This window comes from Panthera tigris, chromosome B4 (assembly GCF_018350195.1).
Source record: "Panthera tigris isolate Pti1 chromosome B4, P.tigris_Pti1_mat1.1, whole genome shotgun sequence".
Classification (NCBI taxonomy): Eukaryota; Metazoa; Chordata; class Mammalia; order Carnivora; family Felidae; genus Panthera; species Panthera tigris.
The window spans coordinates 27,597,106-27,616,123 of record NC_056666.1 but is presented as its reverse complement, the minus strand read 5'-3'; the positions used below and the strand labels follow the sequence as shown (position 1 = coordinate 27,616,123).

General features: G+C 47.1%; 1 protein-coding gene across 1 annotated transcript in view; it reads right to left on the bottom strand.

Annotated features, from left to right (window-relative positions):
• Nucleotides 1-5,455: 5,455 nt before the first annotated feature.
• SVIL (supervillin) overlaps nucleotides 5,456-19,018 on the bottom strand; it is a 104,243-nt gene continuing 90,680 nt past the window's right edge. The window contains 9 exon segments of the mRNA XM_042991325.1: nucleotides 5,456-6,471; nucleotides 6,569-6,724; nucleotides 8,694-8,818; nucleotides 9,868-10,011; nucleotides 11,593-11,748; nucleotides 13,437-13,570; nucleotides 14,913-15,120; nucleotides 15,831-15,936; nucleotides 18,227-18,378. Coding sequence (XP_042847259.1) covers nucleotides 6,385-6,471; nucleotides 6,569-6,724; nucleotides 8,694-8,818; nucleotides 9,868-10,011; nucleotides 11,593-11,748; nucleotides 13,437-13,570; nucleotides 14,913-15,120; nucleotides 15,831-15,936; nucleotides 18,227-18,378 — 1,268 coding nt within the window. The 3' untranslated portion in view covers nucleotides 5,456-6,384.

Genomic DNA, 19,018 nt, shown 5'->3' with positions numbered 1-19,018 from the left:
GAGGCTGCTTGCTCTCTTTGGCTTGCGGATGACCCTCTTCTCTCTACCTCTGGGTCCAAATTTCCCCTTCATATAGCGACACCAGTCCTACTGGCTTGGGGCCCACCCTAATGATCTCATTTAACTTAATTATCTATAGATTATCTCCCAATAAGGTCACATTTGGAGGTAGTGGGAGTTAGGACTCCACCTAACTTTCTTTTGAGGAGGGAGGGGCATACAATTCAGCCCCTAAGAGACTCCCATTGCATTGTTATTGATACTTTTTTGGCAAATCATCCTCACTCTCTCCTCCTCCCAGATCCTTGTGGGATCTGAGCCTTGCCATAACTCATATTTGTATTCTCTGGTGAGCCTTACACTGTGCACGCACTCAATAAACCCTTGAACGGGTGAGCAGTAAACACATGTGCTCGCTCATGAGTGACTACGGGCCATTGCCAATAATGACAGGTCTGGAATACACAACGTGTGATTCCAGAAACACACTTCAGCAGATGACGTGGCCACCACTGCAGTCAGCGCTGACCTGTGGAAAGGCTCTAGCCAACAACGAGAAAAAATTTCTTTCCCCCCGGGGACCTGAAATGTCATCGTTGGCAAATGATACTCCATGCTTGCCCTTTGGGATTCCTGATTCAAAACCCAGAATGGCCCTCCTGCAGGAGTCACAAGTGTCTAGAGGGGAAGGAACCACAGCAGGCGGGGATAGAGGAGGCAAAGGAAGACAGGAGGAGGTGAGGCAGGGTGCCTGTTTTATAATCGCCTCCTCGGATGGGCTCTGATACTGACCATGACTGACAATTTCCAGAAGCATTGTTCAGTAGCTTAATTTTTTTTTCTATGGAGAAACCGTGAATTGAAAGTACCAGTTGGGCTTGTCTGTCATTCCCATCCGATTTTCTTTGTCTTTGCTTCCATATAGGCATAAGGCTGCTTGTTCAGTTCCATATTTCTTTACCTTTCCGGAGATAACACATTGTGTTAGAACTATTTCGGGGTGGATGCTAAAATGGTGTTCAGATGGCAAAGTTGGGCTTAACAATTCAGTGAGATTTAATAACAGGCAATTTATGTCAATTTCCAGATAACACAAGTCAGTTCCAATATATCCCTTAAGAGGCTTGCAGAGCTCCACGGCATTTGGTGTCAAAAGCATTTCCCACAACCGTGGTGAGGCTGTGAAGGAATGTTGGGGCTGAGGCGTCAGGGACACTGCCTCCTAGTACTTCAGCTTGCATTCATTTCTGCTCCTATAGCCCTCTTTTCCGTCCGAGCATGATGGAAAAGCTCAGTAGAGGACTAATTCATTATTAGAAATGAGGGATGCTGGTCCGTTCATCTTTCTTCCCTGCTAATCCTCAGGGATCAAGGTCCTACACTGTCATGCACTGTGCATTTGAATGGTGAGACCCGGGGTGGGGGGTGGGGCGGTGGAGCTATTTCCACCCAAGCTCCACACTGGCAGCACAGTGCTCCTGTGGACAGAAAGCCTCCGATGTGCTCCCCTTGCAAATCCATCTTTCCGATCTAACTCCTGGGGTATGTCTATTGCAGGTAGTCTGAAACAACCTTGATGTTCCTTCTCTGGTGCGGAAAGAGCAAGTACTTTCAGTGCGATGCATTTGCTCGGTAGAAGTAAGGTAGGGATTTTTCTTCGGGTCAGATGCCATATTACTGTATTCGCTTTTCCATTGTTTGCGTTTGAATCATTACCTTGATCTGTGACTCGCTCTTCTCCCATTGACCTTCCTAGTCACTGCTGTTAAGCAAGGCCTGTTTTGATGCCTCTGGCCCTTACTCTGGATCAGAGGCCAAGGCAGGCCTGTGAAAACAAATCCCCAGACCCTCTCTCTGGGCCCTAGCTTTCTGCTACCCACTCTCGGCTAGGAGTGGGGAACGGTTGTGGGGTTGGGGGGTTGGGCCCCACAGCTGCTTAGGCCTTTGCTCTGTGCCCCGTGTGGCCTCAGAACCCGCCACACACTCAGATAAACATCCAAGAACCAGTGTCAGAGCCCCACTGTTAACAGAAAATTAAGATGGCCAAGAGCAAATGCAACTTTTCTCTTCAAAAAAGCATGAGCATGCATCTCTGCTAATAGATGCAAAGACCAATCTAGAAGAATATAAATCAAATTACTGATGTACTTCTATTTGAGAAGTGGTGACACACTCCCCTTGGCCAAACTTTAGTCAGGCTCCTCCGAGCCCACCTAGGCTCTGTCCTTGGGCATGTCTTCCTAGAGCGCGCTTCCTGCACAAATCCTGACGAGTAGGTTTAGTGAGATCCCTTACCCTTGATATCTGATCACCCTCGTTATCTAATCAGGTTCGTCATTCTCCACCGACCCCTCGTGGCGCCTGGTCACCCTGGCCTGGCTTCAGCATGAATCCTGTTAGGTCAGTGAAGCTAGAGTTCCTGCTTACTCTGGTGTTTCTTTTTAGTAATTGTCCACAGCCATGGCTGTAAACTCCCACTCTTCCCTGTATTCAGAGTTGGGCCCAAGCTCTCTCCCCTACACCTCATTGCCGTGGTCCCTATGCCGATCGCAATGGTCCTGTACCGTCTGCCTAGTAAGGCAGACCTAGTAAGGCATGACCTTAACAAGTGTCAGGAGTAGTTAGCAGTGGGGACATCTGTGATTTTCAATCCCTAAATTATGTTTGCATATTACTGGCGTATTATGTTTGCAGGTTTCACACAGATCAACCACTTTCTCGAGATACGTATGCCATAAAATTTAAGGTGCACCTCTGTAAGGTGCACAATAAATCTTAGTACTTTCATAGAGTTGTGCGACCCTCACCCCAGCCCCGGCGAAGACAATGCCCATCACCCCCCAAAGTTCCCTTGTTCTGCTCTGCGGGCACCCTTTACTCCCATCTCCGTCTCCGGCCACCATGCGTCTGCTTTCTGAGTGGCTTTTCTGAAATCTCATTGAAATGCAATTAAGCACCATGTGGCCTTCTGTACCTGGCTTCTTTTGCTTGTTAATGTTTCTGAGGTTGATCCACGTGGCAGTGGGCATCAGCAGTCCGTTCTCCGCGTCGTTGGATGGTACTCCATTGCATGGATGAGCCGCATTTTGTCCTCCACTTCTAGTCAGTGGACACGTGGGCCGTCGACAGGTTTGGGCTGTTGTCAAGCATGATGCTATGAGCACTCACGCACAAGTCTCCGTGTGCATAGAAGGGTCACTTTTATAATCAGAAACGAAGAAAAACGATGAAAGACCAACATGGATTCTCAAGCTGTTGTTGCTGGAATGCATCCTCTTTTACCCAAAATGGGGAGCTCTGCAGGTGGGGCCAAAGGTTTAAAACGAGGAGGAAAAGAAGTGGGTCCCTGAGAAAGGATCTGCCTGACCCTGGCCTGTGCGTGGCCCCAGGGGGACAAACAGGGCCAGTGGTCCCATTCCTCTGGAAACTGATGGTATTCACACCGTTCCTCCCAAGCCTCTAAACGCTCGTGACATGTCATGTGTCCCCACTGCAGCTCTGTGTCAATCCCAACACAAACACACTCCCCCGTCTCAAAGTCCTCTGGTTCAAAAGCAGGAAATCAAGGCAACACCAGACCACGTGAATTTGTCGTGTTTAATAAACGTTCCCCAGGGTGGTTTGCTTTTGGAGTGGCTGCAGAGAAAGGCCCGAAACGCGGGTGCAGCCTAACTAGCTGGGTTGCCCAGATTCAGCAATTCAAGTGTTCAGGCCGGGTCCTTTCCCTGGTATGCAAAGGTCAAAAGTTACGGCTCTGCGGGAAAGGCATCAGAAAAGCCAAGGAAGAGAGGATCCTGTTCTGTCAGGAAAGAGAGGCAGAAGGAACAGAGGCGAACAGGAAGTTGGTAGGTACACAAGATGGGCACCTCGTTTACAGAGACGAGGCGGAGAGCAGACTGACAGCACACCATTGGGGGATAATCTTTAGAACCAGTAGATACGACCTCAAAGCGCTATGGGTTGACTCGGTGGTGACGGGCACCACTGCTGACACCTACCTTATCTGTGGTCTCAGCAGGTTCTCTATGGAAGTTCTTCCAGCAACCCGAGTTCCTGTCTGTGTACGTAAGGGTCTGGGTGGCTTTGAACGGTCACCCACGCGGGCAGCTCTGCCTGCCTCTCTCCTTTGGAAACTCCCCTGGTCGCCCTACTGGCCCTGAATCCCAGTTTCTCTTTGCATTCTGCCTACGGCAATGCCGCTTTCTTCTTTTTTTGATGTTTATTTATCTTTGAAAGAGAGAGAGAGAGCCAGCCAGGGAGGGGCAGAGAGAGAGACAGACAGAATCCACAGCAGGCTCCAGCTGTCAGCACAGAGCCCGACGTGGGGCTCAAACCCACGAACCTTGAGATCATGACCTGAGCCGAAGTCGGATGCTCAACCTACTGAGCCACCCAGGTACCCCCTTTTTCTCCTTTCCCTTCTACCTTTATTTCTTTGGAAGGTTTTACTCATTCTGCTTTAATCCATCATTTCGAGGTGACTACACTCCTTTACTTCAACACTGACGCTTCTCCTAGTTCAGCTACTGTAACAGTAATATTAATACCAGCAGGTATCAGCACTTGACAATATTCAAAGAGTTTCTGCTTGATCCTCACCAAGAATCAATCCTATGACGTGGGCGGGATAGCATTGATTCCTTTTTCGAAACAGAGGAAATGGAGGTGGGGGAGTTCAGAGACTGCCCAATATCACAGTCTCAACACGGTGGGACCAGGAGCAGGTTATAGGCCCCCGACCCTGGTGCAGTCCCAGGGCTGGGCACACAAGTGATAAAGTTTAAAGCAAATGTGCTGTTGACTGATCTGTTTGACAGAGACCGAAACAGGGGTCGGTGGGCAGGAAGGATGCGGTAACAACTCATGGCAGGTCTACAGAATTCATCTTATGAGTCCATGAGCCTGTGAGGAGAGTTTTCTCATTTTTAGGTTTTCTAAATGTCTATATATTCAATACTCCTTTTTTTAAAGCTTTTAAATTTTTTAATGTATATTTATTTTTGAGAGAGAGAAAGAGAGAGGATGGGGGGAAGGGGCAGAGAGGGAGACAGAATCTGAAGCAGGCTCCAGGCTCCGAGCTGTTAGCACAGAGCCTGACATGGGGCTCGAACTCACAGACCGCGACATCATGACATGAGCCGAAGTCAGACACTTAACCGACTGAGCCCCCCAGGTGCCTTGTATTCAATATTCTTAAAAAGGCACTGAGATTCTCAGTATGAGATGCGGAGATCACTTTAGGGTAAAAAGCTTCTGTTGAATGATGATTTGCAAATATATGTCTATAATATAGTGTTCAGAATATTATGGGTCAAATGTCTATTTAGTTATACAACCCTACATAAAATCTTGCCCTAAAGTTTTAGCAGTTAATACTTAACGGCCAAGTATTGATACCAGGTTGACATGAACAAAAAGAACGTTTTGCAGAAAGGAACATGCTTGGGATTCGATGTGAATCAATTATTGTGTTTATTCCTGAAGCTTTTATTTTGGAGCCCTGTATCACAAAATGGCATGTTTAATGTTTACAGCAGGTTTTAGAAATTTGAGATGTTTTTTTTTTTCATTTCTACCGTTTTTTAGAGTAAAATTGGAGATAATGTTCCAAACCATCATCAAAAAATGCAGAGCAAACTTTTCTGTATATAAACTGTACATAAAAACAAGGCACTATACATTTCAGGGAAGATATTAAGGTTGAAAGGTGGATTCGCACAGATTCTTTAGAGCCCGTGCCAGGAAGTACAAATGTCTCTGTTCATTTTAGCACCGGAAGGAGCACTCAGAACAAGTCAGACCTAAGGCCGAAGGAGACATTTATGAACTGTGTGTGAAGATACAGAAGGGTGCCAGAGCTAATTCCACAGAAGCAATTCCATCTACCTTTTCATATTATTTTGACACCAAAAGGAAAACAAATCTTAAAAGTGAATCGAATAATATTGCTTTGTTAAATACGTATTTGATTTATACGGTGTTTATATAAATATATATATTTTAGAGTCCACAAACTATCAAAATAACACTTTATGAAGAGAATTGCTTCAAAAAAAAGAGTAGGCAACGCTCGGCCGGAACAGGAGGGCAGTGCGAGGGCAGCTGCTGAGAAACAGCTACTTAAGTGCACACGGGGACACCTTTATTAACATGACCTGCCGAGTCGTGGAAAGAGAGTTTCCAAAGGGTTCGCTGAAACATTTACAAAATACACAAATCCAGGACACGCAGTACAGCTAGTAACTTCAGGTTTTAAAAACTCTGATGAAAAAAATCTTGTTTTTTTTTTTTTAAATACCAGTCCAAAAAAAAAAAAAAATTTGCCATTTTCCTGGTCCAAGGGTATCGAAAGTGACGACAGATTCTTCTAGCCATCTCTCCCGCTCAGAACAGACCTTTTGCTTTCTTCAGGTTCACCTGCTTCCAGGCGGGCAGTGCGTTGTATTCTTCTCTGGTCATGTCTAGTGCAAACTGCAAAATTGGGGGAGACGCCCAGTGGGTGAGTGAGAGGACTCCCATCCAAGCCAATGTGTCGCTTAAACGCCATCCCACACGAAGAAATGCTTACCTCAAAGTCTTCGTCAGTGAGATAAATCTCAAGCTTCAGAGGATCAACTCCCTCGGGCAGTGGCCTGGCTAGCAGATCGGCCAGCGGATAAATGGTTTTACAAAGCTTGGCTAAGACATCTTCCACAAGGGTGATCTGATTCGAAACTTCCGTATCCTAGAGAAGAGGAGGGAGCAGAGAGAACTTCGTGTCCTGCACCTGCACCAGTGTTTTGTCATGTGCCTGCAAATACACGACCCTGTCCTGTCTGTGCCCTCGCCAGACCCTGTCTAGTCTGTGCCTAGCCGGGGCGGGGGGGTGGGGGGGGGAGCGGTCGCTCAAGGGGAAGCAGGCTCTGAAATGGAAAGGGATTGCCCAAAGCCCCACAATTCTCCTTTACATGTCTTCCCACCTCACCAAATAAATCCTGCCTTGGACAAAAGGGAGTATCACGTGAGTGAATTATGGCTTAAGATTATTAAATCTGAACTCTAAACACTAGAAGCATTCAGATAATGGAATTTGTTTAAAAGTATTTTAAAATAACCTTATGAGGATTCATGCTGCCCCCTTGAGCCCTGTTTCTTAATCCATAATAGAAAAAGGTAAGAAAATGCGTCCAGGATATGCTGCTGAATCCAGACTTCAAACAAACAAACAAAAACCACTCTGTGTGCATTTACACTGAACTGGTTACTACAGGTAAATTCTCTTCCTCTGTTAAACCTGAAAGCCAGATCACTGCCCTCCTTTTGAGTGGCGGGAATGAATGACTAACAGGGTTGCCAAATTCATCAATGATGGTCGAGACTAGTGGTCACGGAGTGGGTTTGGAGCAATCCTGCACCTAAGACCCGGGACAAGCTACTTCAGGTGTCTGTGTCTCAGCTCCTTCCCTGGGAAAACGGAGATACACGAAGATGAATCTTAATAGAGTGTTGTAAAAATAAGGGAGAAAATACACGTAAAGGGCTCGGAGCCGTGCCTGGCCCACGGTGAGCGCTCAGTGATTGTGTTGTTGCCACAACTTGGCGTGGAAAGCCCGACCTCACTGGCCGGAAGCCCGCCGGCCTGCGTGAGATGCTCCCAGGCCACCGCTGCCTGGGCATGCACGGCGGAAGCAGGACACAGCGGTAATTACAGCCTGGAACTCACACTGCAGGAGGAGGTACTGGTGCGGGGCGCTGCACCCGCAGGCACGACTGCGTGTTTATTGTAAACAGAGCCCTATCGGGCTCCTCCCCGCGTGGACCGAGCCCACTGGCTTACAGAGAGATGTGAGTCTCGGCAGCGATGCCGGCATTAAACAGGCATTTGCGCTGCGCATCCACTGTTAAGCAGCAGCGAACTCTTTTTGTTTAAACGTGTTCGGACCTCCCGTAAAATACCCATGTCGTCTCCTCCGGAAAAGCAGCTCTCTGACATAGTAAGGAAATTGAAATGGAACAAACCTATTTCCTTCACAATGTTAAAAACTCATGACTTAAAGAAATTCTACACAGCTGTAGTAAGCTTTTTTTTTTTTTCCCTACGTGGTTGGAAATTATAATGTTCTGGTAAATAATATGCTTTAGTAAATAAAGGTTATGATAAATGCTTCATGGGCTAATACCAACTGGTCTCATGAAATACTATTAATGAGCTATTCACACTCCTAATCAGGAGTGACTCACGATACATTCGTTCACTTCGTACTTTGATCTGTGAATAATCCATCACAGGTTTATTTTGTGTCTCCTCAAACACAAGGTTACTGTCTGAAGCCAGAGGATTTTGTTGTGCCTTACGCGGACCTCGAAAAGCAACAGTTTTAGCGAACAGAATGAAGAGATGGCAGCTTTTATTTCTGTATATTCTTCAGAGTAATTAAGTTCACCTTTGCTTTTAAGTTGTTTAGCTTGAACACCAGGTGTAGAAAAATACCAAAAATAGTTCAAATGACTGATTACCAAAATAGTTCAAATGATTTTTCCATTTCCTAAGCTAATTCTATGTAGACTTGTTAACATGTTGTAAAAGAAAACAACAACAACAACAACATTTTATCACTTAGAAAATGCCATTGGGATGCTTCTTCCCAAGGTACAGTCGACTCACGATCTGAAAGGTGTGGAGCCACCTTCACGGGGAAGCAAACCACACTCACCATTTCTGTGATTTCAGCAATGTCCTCTCTGTGCTCCCAGCTGGGGAACATATTGGTGAACGTCAGGGGCTCCAGACCAGCGTGGATAAGGTAAGACTTGGGGGGCGGCCTCTTGATATTTTTTCCTGTAGGTACACAGAGGGCAACATCAGGACACCCGGGGTACGGGTCCAAAGACCCGGTCTTTCTCTGATTTTCCTTGAAATCTTTTCTTCATTTGGATCTCTTGACTTACGGTTCGAGTGCAAGTTGTGAGTAGTTCATAATAACACATGGATGGTATTTATACAAAATGTTAAGTTTATGCATATAAGGATACGTAACACTGCATGTAAGTGACCTGACTCTAGCAAAATGCTTCCACGTCTCTGGATCTGAGAAAGCCTCTCTCCATGGCTCCTGGGCAAGAGATTTTTTCCTCTTGCATTCACCTGTAGAAGCATTCCTCTGACTTCCTAAGGCAGCGTTAAGTTCAATGTGAGTTAAACAGCTAACGAGAGCATTTTCTAAACCACTCTAATTTAAACATTTGGTGGGAATTTGTTACTTGTTACTGACGAGCTTTTCAAGAGAGAATCAACTGCATGAACTCAATGAAACTAATCCATGAAACCTTAAAAATTAAGGTAAGAAATTGATTACTGGCATCCTCGTTTTACATAAAATTCTATAAATTTTTGGCGGATGGTATAGTAAAAAGCCATGAGTTCACAGTAGATCTTTCTTTTTTAGATATCACACTAAAAATAATAACGAATGACCAAAAGGTTGCCATTGGCCTTCCAGCCCATTTAGGCGAGATTTCCACTCTGGACAGTGGGCGGCCATGCGCAGAAGAAGGCCCCCAGCATGATTACACCAGAGTGCAAAAGGGTTTCGACCCCTCCAGGGCATTCCACAATACAGCCTTAAATCTTGAGGGTAGCAACTCAGACGGCCCAGTAATATAAAAGAGAAAAATGAATTCCCATTCATGGTGACAGTCAAGAATGCATTAATCTCAAGATTAAGAAGCCTCAAAAAAAAACTTGGTTTCATCACTGCCCGCTGGGCTTTATCAAGGTTGGCCGGCACAGGCAGGAAGGAAAACACTGGTCTGCGATCCTGCCAGGGTGGATGAAGCCTGTCGCAGAGCTGAGGGCCCCAGGCCCGCCCACTGGCACCGACGCCTCACCTTTGCAGTACTGGAGCACGGTCTCCATGGCACTCTTCCGGTCGGAGGCCCAGCGAATGCGGGCGGAACCCGTGATCTTGTTCTCGATGGGCCACCAGCCCTGCCAGAGGTACACCTCATGGTGATTGTCAACAAGGAAGAGTGCTGTGAGGGCAAGGGCAGACCAGACAATCAGGGGCTTCTCCGTGGATGCTTCCGGGGCACTCTTCCCCAAACCTAATGGATGCTTCCCTCCAGGCTGCTTTTGTCAGAGGGAGGGGGTGCAGAATCCCCTTGGCGGGGCCAAAGGTGGGGTGTCCACGACGCCTCAGCCCTTTGAGCATACAGTCAAAGCCTCTGGGCAGAGAGAGGTGGCATATGTGATGCCGGCCTCTTTTCCCTCCCTGTCCCCACACTGTCTCTCCCTTTGCCTCTCCTCAGTAGCCGGCCCACCGGCGGCCCTTCTGAGAATTGGCAGCATGCTGAGGGGAGGGATAACGCACCCACAAGGGGCTGTAAGCAGCATTTCTCTCCAAAGAACATATTAAAAACCGGAGAGTACACCCCCCTTGCCCTACAGGTCACTGATGTGCGTGCCCCACATGCAATTGCTTCCTAGGTGACTAAGTTCCTGGTTCTCGGTGAGAGAATAGGGCTTGAAGGAGCAGACACGTTCTAACACATCGTCAGCCCGACTCTTATTCCATGTGGCAGAGGGGCTCTCACACCTGCTCGGTCCGCCTGCCCCGCGTCCTTTCCTAGCCCGTGTTTCAGAATTCCACACACACCACACATTTGAGAAGCCTAGAAGAGGTTGATAACCCACCCTGAGACATAGCGTGAAGAGGGTGGGTAGCGGCCTCCCTTTGAAGGAACTTGCTAATATTTCCCGCAGTATGACCCTTGGGCCAGCTGTTGAGCTTTTAAGGTGGGGAGCTGGGCCGGGTTAATGAGAGGTTGTGGCTGAGGGGAGAGGGCACAAGGGCTCAGACTCGACTGCAGGAGTCTGGCCGGGTCCGTACAGCCCAGTCTCTGGTGACGGTGACTGTCCCAACCAGCACAAGGGCACACAACCGGTTCTGTCGCGAGGTGGGGGCCGAGTGGATACAGCCTTGACCTCGGAGTCAGAAGACATGGGTGGGAACCACAGCCCTGCCGTGCAGCCTTGGCTAAGGCAGACACCATTCTTTGGCTGATTCAGCAGATACTCTCAACCCCTTGCTGCCCCGCCACTTGCTTTCCTAGGCTCCCTGGTAGTGGAGGGTGGTCATGTGACAGAGCTCTGGCTGACGGGATGTGAGCAGAAGTTAGCTGGGGGCTTCTGGGAAAGCTTTTGCTTTATCCAATACAAGGGAGAGACACTGCCATCACTGCCCTTTTCCCAACCCCTTCTTTGTGTCTCAAACGAAAACATGATGCCCGGAGCAGGAGAGGCCGACTGTGGGCCACGAAGCCACAAGACTGAGGGGAGTCTGGGAGAAGGGCTGAGATTCCAGGCCTGACACGGTTGTGCTCAGCCTACTTGGGCGAGTTAAGCACCTGGGCCTCGGTTTCTTAGACTATAACATACGGTTGATGTTCCCTTGCTTTTGGGGTAGGTGTGAGCATGAGATAATATAAGAAAGTTACCCGCCAGGGCACTTGGCAAATAAAAACCGTTTAGTCAATATGCAAGTAGAGTAAAAAGGCCGTCTGGAAGGTGTACGTTCTGTGGCTCGGCACGATGACCCCTTCCGCGGGCCATACCTGGCTGTGGCGCGCTGTACAGATCTTCCTGCAGGAAGGGCATAGAATTGACCACAGAGGGGTCTCGGGCGGGATACATGAATTCTGTGGCTGAGAAGTCACCAGAGGAACTGCTGAGGATGAACAGGCGGGGTGTGAAGTTAAAATTTCCAGGATCTTTGAAAGAAAAGAGAACAGAGCTGAGGACACGATATGCATCAAAGGAAATCCCAGATGGATGGGAGAGTGACTGTAAGACATGAAATAACCCCAAAACTTCGTGCGAAAATAGGTAAAATTTATCTGACCTTGGAGGTGGGGAAGGTCTCCTTAATCATAATTATAAAAGGAGGAATGAAGGGACAGGGGATTTCTGCACTGACAGTACAAAAATGAACACTTTCATTGCAAAAAAGCCCCAAACCAAACAAAAAGGCAAGTGACAAAATGAGAAATGTGGAAACTGGTTTGTGCCCTTGGTATATAAAAGAATAAAGATAAATATCTCAGTAAAAACGTACAAAAAGGCAGAAATGAAAACATTCACCAAAGTAGAAATACAAATAATTAAAAAAAATACATAAGCATTTAACAGTACTTCCAATTTAAACCATTAGTTAAAATAGTGCTTAGGTAGCAGTCTCCCCCCACCGCTCCCCCCCCCCCCATTTTGGCAAAGAGGAAAAGGCAAAGTCCACTGGGGAATGCACACTCTCTGATGTATATTGCCGGGTGAATATGGAGACTGGTGCCAGTGTTCGGGGGCACCCTTGTTGAGCTGTACCCTGAATCTTTTCTAGAAATTTAACTAGAAGTAAATACATGTACTTGGTTTAAATTTATTCACGTCTCTATTGTGTAATAGGGAAAAATCGGAAACCTCTCTCCAACCAAAAGAGACAGGTTAAATAGAAAATGGCATATGGCATATTCATGGAATGCCCTGCGGCCAGAGAAGTCTAGATATTAACAACTTGAGCAACTGTTCGTAATAAAGGGAAAAATCGGGTTACAAAACTGTGTACTGCTGTCCAAAATTTCCTTTAATATAGATGTGTATGGATCCCATAGAGAAATGTTGATTCTAGTTATCTTTGAGAGAGAAGATCATAAGGGACTTAGTTTCTTTTTCAACCTCTCTGTACTTTCAAACATTTTCCATCGCCAATATGCATTATTAAGAAAAACTCTGTAAAAGTTCATGAAAACTGAGATGAGTATACCCCACTGTGGTCCAACCTTGGGCAAGCTGATGAAGTTCGCTGTGCCTTAGTTTCCTCATCAGAACAAACACGGTGGCGTTAGGTGGTGAGCGTTAAGGCACATCAGGTGCTTAGGCGGTGTCTGTCTCATCCTAACCTGCCTAATACTTGTTAGCTTTCCCTCTGTGTTAATCTGTACGTTAAGTTGATCTGTGTTTTGTGTATTTAATACAAAACCGACCTGTTCTCTAATCTGAACTCTGTTAGGTCCCTGCACCCAGGATGCTGGCCAGACCGAAAGCGTCTCGTGCCATAGGATCACGTTGTGTCACTGTCCCTCTGGTTTCCTGGAATTCGCTTCTCTCCCTCCGTCTCTTCAGGTCATGCTTCCCTCCGAGACTCTGTGGAAATGTCGTGTGATTTTCCTGGTGGAACTACTCTTTCTTTTAACTCTCAGCCTCCTTCATTCGTACCTCTTTCATGACACACCAAAGTTTTATTTGGCATTATGCTTAGCTGTGCGTATTATTTAGCTTCCTTACTGCATTGTAGGCCTGGGAGGATCTAGCCTATGTGTGATTCACTGGGTGTTGTGCATAGTATGTGCTCAGTAAATAAGTACTGACTAAATTAGTGATGGAAAGCTACGGAATGTTGGATTACCTTGAAGCATGCAGTCGTAGGCTTTCCTGTCTCTCCTTCCTAAAGCGTCCCAGAATCCCAGGGGCTCCGATCCTTCATCACACTCATGTATTGTCACTTTACTGCTACTATGCAGTCCGGCTTCCAGGGGACATCTGCACGGAGAAAATCCAGTAGTTTGTTTGTTTGTTTTAAGCCTGGAAGTGTTGGCAGTATGGAATTATTCAAGACTAAATCTGCAGATCAGTTCACCATCTCTCTTCTTCCTAAAATAATTCTTACTAATGAATAAAAACATGCTCCGTGGTTTATGAATGTGTGTGTGTGTGGTGGGGGGGTGGGCAGCAATGAGAGGGACTGGCCTGGCCCTTAGAGAAGAATGTATAATTACATACAAGTTGCAATGAAAGTGATCATGTTTTTATATACAACATACATATTAACTATTCCTTGTCCTCTCTTGCTAGAACATAAGCGTCATGGGGACGGAGACTTAGGTTAGTTCACTTGCCAGACCCTCGTCCCTAAATCTGTGCTTGGCACCAAGTACGTGATCAGTGAATACCTGCAGAGCGAACGAGTTCATCGTTCTGTTTTTTCCCAGTGGTCCAAGGGGAAAATCCAATGGGCCAGGGATGCCTTTGGATACCTCGCCGAAGGTCAACTATCACCCCTCCCCACTCGCTGGCACACAGAACAGCGTTTCGAGATGAGACGTTTTGCTTCCTGGCCATCTGCCTGTTGACAGGGCACTGGCCTGCGGTCTCTCCGCCCTCTCCTCGGCGCGGTAGGTTCGAGAGCCGTCCCGGGGGAAGGATGCCCGCCCAGCACCGCTGTGGTGCCCAGAGAACGGATTTGACCAGATTACCCTTTGGTGGCATGCTGTGGCCCTGGAAATGCTCCGCTTCTACTGTTCACATGTTACCAGTGTCCTCCCAGGTGACAGCCTGAGGAAACGCCAGGCATCCCCTGCCTAGCTGGCGGTCCAGCGACTCAGGGGCAAGTGCAGGCATACGGTTGTCCTCTGGAAAGGGGACATCTTATAGTCTGACGCAGCTGGTGGTCTCCCAGACTTTTCTTTAGCTAAACGCTTCCTAACTTTCCACTGCTCTGGCAAAACTGAAATGTTGAACCCCTAAAAGATATTTGAAATTTGCTCTCTTTAAATACCAAAGGCCTCCAGGCTTTTAATTCAAAATCATACCCGTGAAAGAAATGACGGCACTCGTTGGGGGCACTTCCCTCACTCTGCCTTTCATCGAGGCAGGTACATCCTCAGAAGGTGGGGGAAGCCCTCACGCGGGCAGCTTGAAGCGAGATGTGTGTCATGGCCACTCGGAACGTCAGAGGCCCCCAACCACGTTCATACCCACCCCCTGCTGAAGTCACTTGAGGTACACCCAGGCTTCTACTGGCGACCCTGGGTATCCTTCCCGCTTCAGCCGGCGTCCCACGGGGAAGCCCCTTCTGGGAGATGCCCTCACACACAACACTCACTGTTCTTTGATTTTATTTGCTGCAGTCCTTCCGACCTCCTTCGTGTGGGCTTGGGCTTTGCATCCGTGCCACAAGTAAATGAGGGCTTTATTTACGTTGAGGACAACCATGGAAGTCCTGGACCTCAAGCTACTACAGTGACAGGCCACTTCCAGCAAATTCCCTTCCACAGGCACTTCTCCGCGCACACAGTACAGCCTCCACTCACCTGCAGGGGGCAGCAGCGGCACAGAGTTAGGACATGTGCCGCGCGGGGACCGCCAACACCACCCACCCTGGGCCCACCCAGGCCCATCCTGTGATTTGGGGGTGGGGGTGGGGGGGCTCAGGCGGAGTGGCGGCCAGCTCGCTGCCGGCCCAGAAAGCACATCCTTTTGGAGTTAGAAGCAGGTTCGTGAAGTAGAAAACCCATTTTTGTAAATACTCAGGCATTTACAAATACTTACAAATACTGAGTATTTTATAAATACTCAGGTAAATCACATAACAGGCATATTTTGAGAGGCTCTGAAGCTAAGAATTCTTTTTATTTTATTTTTTTTATAAATCTATTCTATAAATTAAGAGATTTTTGTTGGCCAGCATTCAATTTATAATAGATGACCCACTGAATTTTTCTCCCCTCTTGAAAAGAGAGACAGAGTCACTGTGGGGATTCAGTTTAAGGGGAAGTAATCTCCCAGCCTCCTGCATACAGAGTCCTATGTATCCTAAGGTAAATGCCACAGGAAGGTGGGGGGGGTGCTATGAGCTCCCCCATAAGGCTGATTTGTAAGGCAAACGTGACGAGGCTTTCAGGGGTGAAGACACAGCTATATAAAGGGAGACTTATTTTAATACCCCCCCCCCCACACCCAGTGTGAAAACACCTTCTAGGAGAGGGAAACAAATCTTATTCCAACGGTGACAGTGACTTACTTTGCGCGTTCTCTTCCTCCTCTTCCCGCCTCCCGGAGTGTACTACCATTCCCCCCTGGAAACACTGCAGAAAGCAGGGGGGCTCCTTTCCCTGCAGGACCTGGACCTTTCAATGGAAACGCATTCCAGTAAGTAACACGTACCGGTTTTCAAAGTCTTAAAAAGAATACCTGCCTAGTAGAAACTCTGAAAAACAGCGAGAAGTGCCCACAAACACCAGTGACACTACTGTTGTCTAAAGATAACCACTGTGAAAGGTCTAGGGTACAGCTTTCCTTTCAAAGTATCTTTCAGGTATGTGTCTTTCCCAGACAAAAGTAGGATTGTTGTCCTTTGTTACTTAATACCCGATTTATTCACTTGATGTTTTGCCATCAAAGACTTTGGAAACACAAGTTTTGATATTTTAGTGGTATTCTGTGGTATAGACGTAGCATGACTGATGTAAACAAGTTTGAAACAAAGTCTACCTCTCAGCAGTGAGAACGGCTGATCACTTAGTGACTCAGGGGCGGGGCCGGGAGGGGAGAACTGTCTCTTTTGCAACCATTCCCATAGTCCATTCATGGAACACTTCTCCTGCGGACCAGCCTCCCCTTCGCCTGGGGAGCACTGTGTTAGCTGCTCATGAAACTGTTAGGGTTGACTCCACTCACTCTCACTTTGGCTAGACATTTTCCCTTCACGAGGAAATTGTTTATTCAGCCTGGAAGTCGGGGCAAACCGAAAGGTAGGAAGCATTTCCCACCAGGAGTTAACAGATCAACCTCAGGGCCAACTTTGCGTAATTAAGCGCCATTTTGTGGCAGCGTTTTATATATCTGAAGTGTTTTTACATCCACTGGCTTGATAAAAAGTGGAATGCTCAGACTAGAGAGATTAAGACTCAAAATTCTAAGGGTGATTTTGCAGGCACGATTGAAACATGGCCTTTACAAAAATAAAGGCGGTTGAAATTGCCCACTATTAGGGATAAATTAAAATGCAATGGCCACTAACAGTTATTTTCAATTATTGTATAGTCTATAGTAGAAAATGTGTATTAAGTATTTTTTTAGGGAACAGGATTGGTTCTTAGGAATCCAGAAGGCTAGGTGAACATTAATCTGTTTCGGAGAAAATTCCTCTGTTCTCCTCCCTCATGCTATTGTTAACTACTCTTCCAAGGTAGTGAAGATACCTGCCCGTGGTATCATGCTTTCCCAAAACCTTACAGTCAACTCTTCATTACTAAAGGATGGGACCCCAGGCAAAGGTAATCCAAACAGCAAAAAGAAATGTTTACAAAATCTTGGCCCCGGGGCATTATACAGGCCCTGGGGTTATAACGGCGGATAAAGACCAGCACACAAGGTCTCTTTCATACTTTCTAGGGAAAGAGGGATAACAAGTAAGTAAACGCAATGTCTACAAAATGTAAATGAAATGACAAATGACTATGAAGCGGTTTTAAGTAGTGATAATAGTGGTAAGTGCTATAAAAAAAAAATAAAGCTCAGCAGAGGGACGGAGAATGGGGAGGGATTTGGATAAAACAGGGGACACTGGAACAGAAACCTGAATCATATGAAGTTGAAAGTTACTTATGGATACAGGGGAAATGTTCCAGACAGGAAATTGCACAAAGGCCCTGGGGTGGGCGGAAAGAGGTCTGTGTGTCTCAGGAGTGGCAAAAGGCTAGAAAGCCAGGGGGAGGTGGGAGAGGTGTTCAGGGCCCACCACGAAGGTGCTGGCAGATCACAGGGACACCAGTTTGGAGAGCAAGGGAATGACACGGTCCAACGTGTTCCCGAAAAATCACTCGGGCTGCTGGGAGGAATGCAGATGAGAAAACAGATAAGAATACTCATTTTTACATTAATCTCTGGTATTTCCTTCGGACAGATTTGTGTAGGTGGAATAACTGATCAAAGTTTATGAGAATTTTAAGGTTCTTGAGCCAAACTGCTTTTCAGGATGGCTGTTTCAAGCTACACTTCCCAGTGGAGGCATCCTACTGAATCCTTACCCACCCTGGAGCCGTTCTTTATAAAATCCCTACCAATTTTAGAAGTGGAAAACAGCATCTCTTGGTTTTATTTATAACTCCTTGAATATCAGTTAAGTGGAAACTTAAAAAAACCAAACCCTCCCTTGGCGCTTGGTACCTGTCTTATGGATTCGCTATTTACAGATGCAACATCTCGTTGAAGAGCATAGTACTCCTGACCTGCCAGTGGGGAGAGGAGAGGGGAGGCCCAGCCTGCAGTCTGGAGAAGCCAGACTAGAGCTAAAAGTCACTTGTGCGATGCCGTCTTTGTTCACGAGAAGTCAGGGGTCTTCAGGGGACCAGGCCGCACACCCTGTGGCTCCCCAGGAAGGACGGTTCTCTCACTCAGCTGCTTTCCAGCACTTACCTGGGCCCCCCTCTCCTCGTCCAGCTCCACCGTCATCAGAGCCGACGTGCCCTTCTCGCTCACGGTCGACTGCCGACCTTGCCAGAAGAAGTAGACACACTTCTCTTTGCCAGCCACCCGTGCTGAATGCTCTCCCTTTTGTCGACTTCCCACTGCAAACACAAAGAACCCGAGAGGGCAGGGTAAACAGCTGATAGGCCACAAGAGGAGCAAATGTATGGCTTTCTTCTCCGGGCTCTGTGAGGACAAAGAGGGAAGACAAAAAGCTTTGGGGCATGGGGCTGAGGAGAAGAACCACCTTTCTTCCAGTAACTGATCCTGAGGCTCCAAATTGGAGAAAAATGATCTAGCCTTCTTGATGCCCTAGGAAAAACACCTGTCATCCTCCAGGAAGGCGGCGGATCACTCCAAGTGTGTGACAGAGAAAGCGGGTGACTGCCAGCGCAGGACCAACGGCTCCCAAAGACAGAAATACATTTTCCGTCTTACGCCATTTTTTTTGGCAGAAGATTAGCTGGTAGAGAAAAGATATTGAAAGCAACAGCTGGGCTAGCTTTAAGTACAAAGGGAAAATTTAGTCTGCTAAAACTATTCTAGTGAAAACACACTCTGAAGTTTCCACATTCTGTCAGAAATGGAAGAGATCTATTGCTGACATACCGCTTTCATAAAATAATCTGGGATTTCAATACTATCTGTCGCTGGGTCCGTAGCCAGGATTCAGTGCTGGTTGTCCTTACCGCCTGGCACCTCACAGGCATTTGCATTAGCAGCACCCGGCTCACAGGTCTC